Raw genomic sequence first — 10,309 nt, 5'->3', positions numbered from 1 at the left:
GGAATTTCATCAAGGGTTTTTCTTCTATTGCAGTACCCTTGAGAGCTTTGACCAAGAAGAATGCGAAGTACATATGGAGTTCAGACTATCAGAGGAGCTTTGATCGACTTAAGGAAGCACTCACATCTGCGCCAGTGTTGGCGATGCCTGTTCCACATGAGGAGTTAGTGGTTTACACAGACGCGTCTAAGCTAGGGTTGGGCGCCGTATTGATGCAGAGTGACCGAGTTATTGCCTATGCATCGAGACAGTTGAAGATTCAAACTACCCGACGCATGACTTGGAGCTAGCAGCAGTGGTTTTTGCTTTGAAAATCTGGAGGAACTATTTGTACGGTGAAAAGTGCAAGATTTTCACAGACCACAAGAGTCTCAAGTACTTCTTCACTTAGAAGGAGTTGAACATGAGACAGCGCCGATGGTTGGAATTGGTGAAGGATTATGACTGCGACATTAGCTACCATCCGGGTAAGGCTAATGTGGTGGCCGATGATTTGAGTCGAAAGACTTCAGTGGTATCCTGTTTGACAGTAAAGTTGCCACTTCAGGAGGAGATTCAGAGATTCAGTTTGGAGTACTATTCGGGCGGTCACGCACCGAGTTTGGCAGTGTTAGTAGTGCAGCCGAATCTTCGAGATAGTATTAGAGAGGGACAGCCTGCGGATGAGGACTTACAGCGGTTGAGGCAGAGAGATGAGGCTAAGGACAATCTTCTTTTTACTGTCAGTGATGGCATTATTCAGTACCGTGGTCGTATGTGCGTATCGAATATTGATCAGCTGAGGACTGAGATCCTGACAGAGGATCACACATCTCCGTATTCCATTCATCCAGAAAGTACGAAGATGTATAAAGATTTGCAGACGTTGTATTGGTGGCCCTACATGAAGAGGGATATCGCACGATTCGTATCTGAGTGCTTGACTTGTCAGCAGGTCAAGGCAGAGCATCAGCGTCCAGCTGGGTTGCTTAATCCTCTACCCATTCCAGTATGGAAGTAGGAGAACATCACGAATGTACAACTATTTGGGTAATCGTGAATAGACTCACCAAGTCAGCTTATTTCTTGCCGGTGAGGACTACCTACTTCTTGACACAGTATGCAGAGCTTTACATCAAGGAGATTGTTAGATTGCATGACATACCAGTGTCTATTGTATCCGATAGAGATCCGAGATTCACATCCGCATTTTGGAAGAGTCTGCATACAGCATTGGGGACTAGACTATTGTTCAGTACAGCGTTCCATCCCCAGACAAACGGGCAGTCTGAGAGAGTGATTCAGGTTCTCGAAGATCTATTGAGAGCTTGTGTCATTGATTTGCAGGGCTCTTGGGAGACTAGACTGCCATTAGTGGAGTTTACCTATAACAACAGTTTTCAGTCATCTATAGGTATGGCTCCTTATGCAGCTCTCTACGGGAGAAGATGCAGATCTCCCGTGCATTGGGATGAGGTTGGTGAGAGGATTCTACTTGGTCCCGAGATCGTACAGCAGACAGCAGACATTGTGATTCAGATTCGGGATCGTATGAGGACAGCTCAGAGTCGTCAGAAGAGTTATGCTGATACTCGACGACGAGATCTTGAGTTCGCAGTGGGTGATCATGTGTTTCTGAAAGTATCACCTATGAAAGGGGTGATGAGATTTGGACGCAGAGGCAAGTTGAATCCGAGATATATTGGGCCATTTGAGATCGTGGAGAGAGTTGGCACTTTGGCATACCGATTATCACTACCACCAGGACTTGCAGCAGTGCACAACGTCTTTCATGTATCCATGCTTCGGAGATACATCTCTAATCCGTCGCATGTATTGGATTACGAGCCTTTGCAGTTAGCACCAGATCTAGTATTTGAGGAGAGACCTGTTCGTATCTTAACCAGAGATGAGCGGAGATTGAGGACGCGGGTCATACCGATGGTCCGAGTCCAGTGGCTGAATCACTCCGAGGAGAAAGCCACTTGGGAGACCGAGGCAGACATGAGAACTCGCTACCCAGAGCTATTCGGGTAAGTACTTTAATTTCGAGGACGAAATTCAATTTAAGGGGGGGAGAATTGTAACACCCAGAAATTTATACGTAAATCCGCATGCATAATTAGGAGAAAATTAATTTTAAAATAAGGGCTAAATGAATTTATGTGTTATTATGTGATTTATATGCATGATTTAATTTATTTTATCATTTAACCCGCAATTATAGTATTTTTAGATTTTTAAGGAAATATTGGTTTTATCGCGTAGACGGGACCGTGGACGGACGAAACGCCAAATTATTTAGCCAAAAATATTTTATGAGTTTTATGAGCCTTAAAATAATATTTTAAGGTGTTGTGTCAAGAAAATTTTAGTATTTATTTATATATTTATTTAATAATTTATTTTTAGCCAAAATAAGTCATTTTAATGACTTTTATTAATATTTAAAAATTTCCTAATATTATATTTCGGGATTTTGGCTGTGTTATCAGACTTTTAAATATTTTAGGAGTTTAAAACTTTATATTTAAGGTATAATATTTATATATTAATTTATTGAGATATTTTAAAATATTATCTACCAAAATTATTAAACCTAAATTAAATTCCTACCCCACAACCATCACCATCAGCCACCTCCACCTTTTCTTCAACCTTTTCACGCCATTCTCCAGCAATAACAAGTCCTCCAAGGCCGATCCTTCAAGGAATTTGTGAGTTCTTGGCCGTTCGTCGTCCCGGAGCCCCCGTTCACGCGATAATCTTCGTTATATTAACAAGGCATGTCGAAATCTTTTCTTTACACCATATAAGCTATATAAAACTTTTTTTTGTCAGATTCTTCATGGTTGGTACTGATATTCATGAATTCATGCAAGATTTGAATGATTCTCCCTTCGGCTTATGTGTTTCTTCTTGTTTTGTTGACATGTTCATCACGTTTTCATGGCATGGGACGGTTCTGGTCTGCTGGGTTAGGTTCGAGGGGTGCCTTAGGTCCTCTTTGGTCGAGTGGTTCTGGTGGTATGGGCCATAGGGGGTCTGAAGCGAAGCTAAGATAGCAGATGGGGGGAAGAGTGCGCAGATTAGGGTTTGTGGAAGAGGGCTGCGTTCTTCTTTTTCAGGTTGCATGCTGGCAGGGTTAAGGTCAGGTTAGGACCGCCCAGACGTGGGCTACGTCTGGGTGGTGGTGCTCCGGCCAGGGGAGGTCGGAGCCGGGCGGCAGCAGGCCATGAAGGCCTGCTGCTCGCGCAGCGTAGGGAAGGGGAAAGGGGGGATCGGGTTTGGGGTTTGGGGGGGGGGGGTGCTGGGTCGGGTCTTGGGGTCAGGGTCAGGGTCAGGGTCGGGTATGGTAGGTATAGGGTCGGGTCTTGGGGTCAGGGTCGGGTCTGGTAGGTCTAGGGTCGGGTCAGGTGGTCCGGGTCTGGGTTAGGTGGGCCGGGCTCGGGTATTTTAATTTTTAATTAATTAAGAGATTAATTGGTTTTGGGCATGTAAAATTGGTTAGAAAATTATTTGGGCCTCTAAATAATTTTATTTGGGCTTTTTAAATTATTTTTAAGTTAGCCCAATAATTTTTATGGGCTCGTGGGCCCATATGAATTTTTGGGTCAGTCAGAGGATTTTTGGGTCAGTTTAGAGTCTTATTGGGCTTGTTTAAGTAAATGGGCTTAAATATTTTTTTTAGGCTCATTTAAGTTGAATAAAATGATTGGGCTTATATTTAAGATTAATGGGCCTAGATGAGTGACCAGCAGTCTGGACCAACCCATGAAAAATAAATAAGTCCGGAATATATATTTAATTATTTTTATGCATGAAGTCTATTTTAAGTATATTATGAAAAATTAATTAAATATATATTACGGACATATTTTCAGTGCATGCATTCATGAAATTTCTTATGTATATAATTATGTAAATGATGAGCAATAAAATATTTTGGTGGAAATTGAAGTTTGTGTGACATAGGGGTGGTTATCCACCATATGATTCGGTAGTTTACTACCATAGGAGGTGATTTATCACCGCCATCGTACGTTGGTTCAGAAGACTGATCAGTCGACACATGAGCGTCACACTTATGGATAGGACCAACTTTAGGTTTCAAAAGCATTGCTCAATTATGTTATATATGATGAAGAAATAGTATGTTTATGATTATGGTTATGATTCAGTTTATGATTCAGCAGTTTTATTATGTGATGAAAATATTTCCATGCATGCTCATGTACATGTATATGTATTAGTATTTATGTGATGCATTATTTTTAATCTTTTATAAAGAATTAGACATGTTGAGCCCCTAGGCTTACTACGCTTATATGGTGCAGGTGAGCATGATGACGTTTATGTAGCTCCTACCGGTGGTGAGGACTTGTGAGCTCACGGAGCAGTGGACCCCGTGACCGTCGCAGTTATTTAGATTATTACATTGAGTTTTGAAACATGTTTTATTTTATTATTGTTTTCGCATATGAGATTTTTTAGCAGTATTGTTTATTATTTTGAATTGATGCATGAAACATTTTTAAAGATTTATTTATTTAATATTTTTTTTCAGGTTATTTAAGTAAAAGTATGTTATTTTTATATACATATATGTATGGGCTTGTATGTATAGTAGTATTATTTTAAAAAAAAAAAAAAAATTCCGCATTTATCAGTAGTAGGCGTTTCATGTAAACTCTCGGATGAATGATTTGGGTACTACCCAAAAGATACAAATTCTGAGCTTATATCAGTTTAAAATAAAAGTCACAAAAAATTCAAAAAAAAAATAAAAATAAAAGTCACAAAAACTATTCAAATTGGTTTTGAAAATTGACAACAAATCCATCCATTCTAAACCAATCTCTCTACAAATACAAAGATTCCCCATCAAGCATCACTCAAGTTGTTTGTTCTCCATCGATCTTAGCTCGTTTCTTTTTTAACGAAGGATCACATCCACTAGAATCAAGTCCATGATCCTCAGAAGATTCCCTTTCGGGCGACATTGAATTCTTACATGAATGTTCTTGATCTGCAGAAAGGCATGCATCTGATGCAACTTCTTTTTTGTTGGAACGGTCATCCATCGAGGGTCCTGCTTTGTCGTCACCAGAGGAAGGTGGATCATCAAGCATTTGACACTGCGAAGGCTCGTTTGAGTTTGGTGACGATGTTTTATTCTTGTTTTCTTCCATCTTTCTCTGCTGCTCAAAGATCTTTTGAAGATGCTTCCCTTGTTCTTCAATTCGCAATTGAAGATTTCTTTGAATCTGCAGAGAAAACGGTACTCCATACATTGTCAAGACTGTTGCTGATTAGCGTATGTAAAAATGCTAGTCGCGCAACTCGTGCAGAAAATTTACAAGTTATGATCCATAAGCAATAGTGATTTTAGTAAAATTGGGAAACAAAAACGACCCCTCGTGTAGCAGAGCTAATCAAGACGAACTCCGATTACATTAATATTTCCTATTAAGGAAAGAAAACCTGAATATATATGCCGATAAAAAGTTAAAACCCGAACTACAAAATCTCATATCAAATCCTCCACAAAGAAAGACAATGTCTTCTCAGTCATATGCAATCAGGCATGAAACTAGCATTCAACTTAGCAACAAGATCATCATTTTCATACCTCAAGTTGTTCATGGAGTTGCTTCTGCACTTCCATCTGCAGTCTAAGCGCTTCAGTTATTCCGATTGTCCTGCCAAAAAAATACTCTAGATTAATATTTCAAACATGGTTTTCAAATCCGAACCTAACATGACAAAAGAAAAGGTCGGATGTGAGAAATGTGCATTTTGTGCATAAAAGAGATAAAGAGAGATTTACGTCTTCAAGTCCAGCGACATCGCCTCTGCCATATTTTTTGGCTTCTTCTCTGACACTCCTGATATCATAAAGGAACATTTTTCATGAATTCTACTGAAAAGTAGGAATCTACGAAATGGAAGGGCAACAGCAGATTCAGCGAGTCATTGTTTCTCATCGAAATATTACGAAGATAGCACTATGTCAACTAAACCAGCAGTGCGGAACTGAAGGATACATAGTTCTTTCATGATTTAAGGGTGATTGTCAAGTAACCCCGTCCAACATATTAAATGATGTCTAGCTGTATACAGATATTGTTAAATTATAAAACTCCTTATTGGTTCGCATCCAATGAATCCGAACTTTTGAATTCTAACAGTGTATCAGAAACTGATGGTAACATGTTCAAAGCTCTTGTTACTCAATCCATTGTGTTATGATTGAGTTGACGGTTATTTTTGGGGCAAATATTTCCAGATATTCATGTCTGGCATCCTTTCTTCGCTTGCATGCGATGGGATGTGTTACAGCATAAAACTATTATAGAACCACTTTCATGAGACCGAGTTTTTGGGGAAAAAAATTCTACCTAATACGAAATAAATGGAATATATGTCGACATGTTCAGAAAGATTACATTAAGCTCAACCATATGAAGTCCATGAACAAAAATTACAACAGAGGCAATCGCTACCTTCTGATGACTCTGGCTTGTATCTTGCAGTTCTATATTTCTGGAATTACAGAAGAGTACGATGAGAAATTGTGTGACATACAAACCAAAAAGAGTAAACAAAAATTAGATGTTCGAAGTACCTGCAAGTGGCTTTTCACGTGATAAATGGTCAGGCCTTCAACATTCATGAGTTTCAAGACAGCTTTAGGTGTAGCTCCTATGGGGTACACACCAAATTGTCAAGACAAGTGTGTTAGGTTTCAATTATTACCAGAAATAAAACGGATACGGTAGAAGAATATAAGACGAACTGTAGCATGCTCAAACCGCTTGCATACATCGACAAAATTCCCCATGGGCCATGGCCACAACTCTTGTACCTCGCTGTTAAGCTTTTTTTCACTTCTCTCTCTCTCTCTTCTTTTTTTCGCTTATCCCACTCAAGCATCAGGTGTGACTCAAAGTCTCAAATCCAATATTTACGTCCTAACAGCCAACAGTTTTACTACTAAACTAATTGATTGACCATATAACTCTCTTGTAGGTTACTTAATAGGCGAACACTGATTCTTCTTACTGAAAATAAGATCCTAGATAGAACTTGGAAAATTCGTTTTATAGTAAATATTAGCATAGCATCACTACAGACAAGATTCTTGTAAATGTAAGTCTGTTACCACATAGCTAGACTTTCTCTACAGCATTAAAACCCCCGTTTGAAATGAACCACATATAAAATCACTTTGTTAAACCAATATGTCACACAATATTAATTTTTATAGTCGTTTTGAAGTCAAAATTGATTGCTAACATTGAAGAAGCTTAAGGCAAATACTTCAGACAATATTTTCAACCATATCTTTTTAGTGTAGTGTCTGTCCAGTTTCACTTTCAAAGAGAGACTTTTTATTGCAAATGTCATGTCATGAAAGAATGCATTCGGCTAGTGATGTCGCTTTATAAATAAATAAATTCTACTAATGTGTAGGATACACTCTAAAATCTTAAAATAGAGCTTAGAAAATTGGAATAGGGTATAATAATAGAACATTTTTAGAAAACAGTTAAGAATCAAAGTAATGATTATGCTTGCAGCATGAAACTAATTTTTGGGAGAAGAAAAGAAAACAAGAGGAGTAAATTAGTTTTGTTTTCAGGAATGGAGAAGAGGAAGAAAATGATCCAAAAATTACCCAAGTTTTCAAATGTTCACGAGATCAAGAAATTAATCACAAATGATCCAGGTACTCACGTTCATTACCACCAAGCTTAGACACAGCATCCACGAAAACTTCATGAAGTTCCGGTGTCCATCTCATTCGAGATTTGGTTGAAGGTGCAGCACGAGGAGAGCTAAGTACAGAACAACATTGTCGGCCGGAGGAGGGAGAATTCTGATGCTGATGACTTTGTGGATGACATACAGGGGCATCAGGTGGCAATTCCAGCAACTGATACGTCATTGACAGTTCAAATCAAAAGAGAATACATGAGATATTCAACAATTGAAACCGCTCAAAATCTAGTTATCCACGAGAATAAAATATAACAAGGTGTATTTGAAACTATGTAATACCAATACAATTCATATTTAATGTGGTGTGACGTTTGAGAAGCAAACCTCAGCATTGAGATCTGGAACATTGACATCAACAAGAAGATCACTCCAATTCGTGTCCAGTGTATCGTCGACTTTGATCAATTGATCCGCCCATTCATGCCAATCCGTTTTCTTACCATGTTCTTCTGATGCCAATACATCAGTACACTCCACCAATTCATTCTCGGCATGAATATTCAAGGGAATATCAAGAAAATTTTGGGGCGTATCAGTATTCCAAGAAACTTCTTCGGTATCCATAGAAAAGCCACTTGATTCACTAGCTTGCATAACTGAGAGGGAATGTTGGTAGGATGCAAAAGAATCCCCATTTTTCAGTGGTTCAGAAACGGGTGACTTCGCCAATCGACAAGAATTAGATGAGTGCACAGTTTTGTCATTAGAGGAGAGTGTTATAGGACATAAGGACGATAAATTCGAGGTCAGCTCCCGAGCTAAAGTAACCTGAGGCGAATCTGGCAGCTTCGGAAACCTTTCTTCAAATGGAGAAGGCAAAACCCCTAAAGAAGTGGACATAGGTCCAGACGCTTTCATTTCATTCAGCTGTGCTTCACTAGATTTTTTCTTCAACAATATGGGGGGCATATTCTATTTTTTTCCATAAACAGGAAACAGCCAAATCGTACCAGAGTTCTCCAGCCTCAAAGAACAACACCCCTCAAACCTTCAACTTTAAGCATCTGAAAGAAGATATCAAATGAAAAGGTGAGTATAAACTCAAAACAGAAGTTTTAACATCAAAACAATACTATCTTCCTTTAATTTGTATGTCTAATTGATGTGAAATCAGCTCGCAAAATTTAGCTGGACTACACAGACAGGATATGACTTGACTTTCCACATTCTATCCGATAGAAAGTAGACCGATTCAATCACCATCGAAATTCAATAAAATATTCTGTGTTTCTCTTTGGGAAAAGCGAAATCTAACCGAAAACTAAGTTCAACTCATGTCGTGCTATCCCACCACAAACTAAACTTCATAATCAAATCCAGAAATTAAGAAGGAAACAAGAATTTACTGATACGATTCAGGAATCAGGCCTTTTATTCATTTAATACCATGAAGAGCCAAAAGTCGGATGATACCCCCAATCGGCTAATGTATCTTATCCATCTAAAACAAAATCAACTTCCAAATTACAATAACTCGAATACAGCCTCCCGTTTCAATACAACAACTAACAACACAAAAACCCCTCAGCAACCCAAACGCATACAGATAATTACACCTTGATCAAAACTCGAGGTGGGTACATCAAACACTGCTAAAAAAAGGACAAAATTCAATCTTTTTGGAAGCAACTGAAAACCCAACTCAATAAATGAAAAACACAACAAAAACAGATGAAATCACACAAGAAATGGTGAATCCAAAGTGGGGTTTGGCCAACAGCACATCAACCTGCTGGGCTCGAGATGCAGCAGAATCCGACTGAATATCGATAGATGCTGTCGAGTGAGATAAAATAAAGAATGCTGACAAGAAATACGAATGTGCAACAGTAACAATAACATTCACCATAACACAATGTTAAATCTGATGTTGGAATGAGTAAAAAAAATTGCAAAATGGTGGGATCAAGAATGCTGACTTCGCTAAAAGAAGCAAAACCATTTATTTGTTTCTAGCTCACCAAAATAAATAAAGATAAATGTGTCGCTACAGAGGAATCAATGATTGGTGGTAGCTTGTGGTTATGGAGTTTGTCTCATGACTCATCTTGGCCGTTGATTTTTTGGCTGCTGATTGATGAATCTACGATGGAATCAATTTGTCTCTAAACAAAGTTTTAAAGTTAAACACCGTTTTTAGGTAATGATTGTGACGGAAAAAAATGGGGCAATTCCGGCCAGCAAACTCCTAGTGGTATGTGACTAAACTTTTAGAAAGTCAGTCTGTGAAGTACGTGAGTATTTCATCAGTATTTAAGAATTTGATTTTTCGTGCGAATATTTTTTTTGAACAAATTTCTCATATATGGTTTGTCAAGTACGATTTACTTAGCTAACGTAAGTGGAGAAATAGCCGTGTAGATTCTATTGTCATAAATTAAAAGATTTATTAAAAAAATAATAAATTGATGCGATTATCCTTAATCGGTGGGATTAGTAATGAGGAAATTGTTTTGGAGCATTATAAGATGTTTGGGTTGCGCTATTTGTTCACAAAGTATGACATTTAATGAAACTAGAAATGTTTGATTTTTTTTTAAATTTA

At 38.4% G+C, this 10,309-nt stretch overlaps 1 protein-coding gene across 3 annotated transcripts; it reads right to left on the bottom strand.

The window, feature by feature from the left end:
* Window positions 1–4,785: 4,785 nt before the first annotated feature.
* On the bottom strand, window positions 4,786–9,733 carry LOC140880298 (protein PHR1-LIKE 1-like). Of its 3 annotated transcripts, none has more exons than XM_073284626.1 (8): window positions 9,448–9,733; window positions 8,089–8,768; window positions 7,720–7,918; window positions 6,608–6,684; window positions 6,486–6,525; window positions 5,810–5,867; window positions 5,612–5,681; window positions 4,786–5,246 (listed from the first exon to the last, which is right to left on the bottom strand). In XM_073284626.1, exons 2-8 carry the CDS (start codon window positions 8,671–8,673, stop codon window positions 4,875–4,877), a joined length of 1,401 nt encoding a protein of 466 aa, XP_073140727.1. In that variant the 5' UTR covers window positions 8,674–8,768; window positions 9,448–9,733; the 3' UTR covers window positions 4,786–4,874. The 3 variants fall into 3 exon arrangements, with proteins under 3 accessions (XP_073140727.1, XP_073140726.1, XP_073140728.1); XM_073284625.1 differs by having other exon boundaries at window positions 9,494–9,733; XM_073284627.1 differs by lacking the exon at window positions 9,448–9,733 and adding an exon at window positions 9,111–9,418.
* Between the last annotated feature and the right edge of the window lie 576 nt (window positions 9,734–10,309).

This window comes from Henckelia pumila, chromosome 2 (assembly GCF_033568475.1).
Source record: "Henckelia pumila isolate YLH828 chromosome 2, ASM3356847v2, whole genome shotgun sequence".
Taxonomy (NCBI): domain Eukaryota; kingdom Viridiplantae; phylum Streptophyta; class Magnoliopsida; order Lamiales; family Gesneriaceae; genus Henckelia; species Henckelia pumila.
Note: the sequence above shows the minus strand (reverse complement) of the source record. Positions and strands in the feature narration are given on the sequence as shown.

Bases quoted from the DNA above. Each gene is read 5' to 3' on its own strand.
- LOC140880298 (XM_073284626.1), bottom strand. From the start codon at position 8,673: ATGCCCCCCATATTGTTGAAGAAAAAATCTAGTGAAGCACAGCTGAAT. The intron at 6,685-7,719 runs GTGAGTACCTGG...TGTACCCCATAG, and splicing joins TAAGCTTGGTGGTAATGAAC to GAGCTACACCTAAAGCTGTC. The intron at 6,526-6,607 runs GTACTTCGAACA...CTGTAATTCCAG, and splicing joins ACGTGAAAAGCCACTTGCAG to AAATATAGAACTGCAAGATA.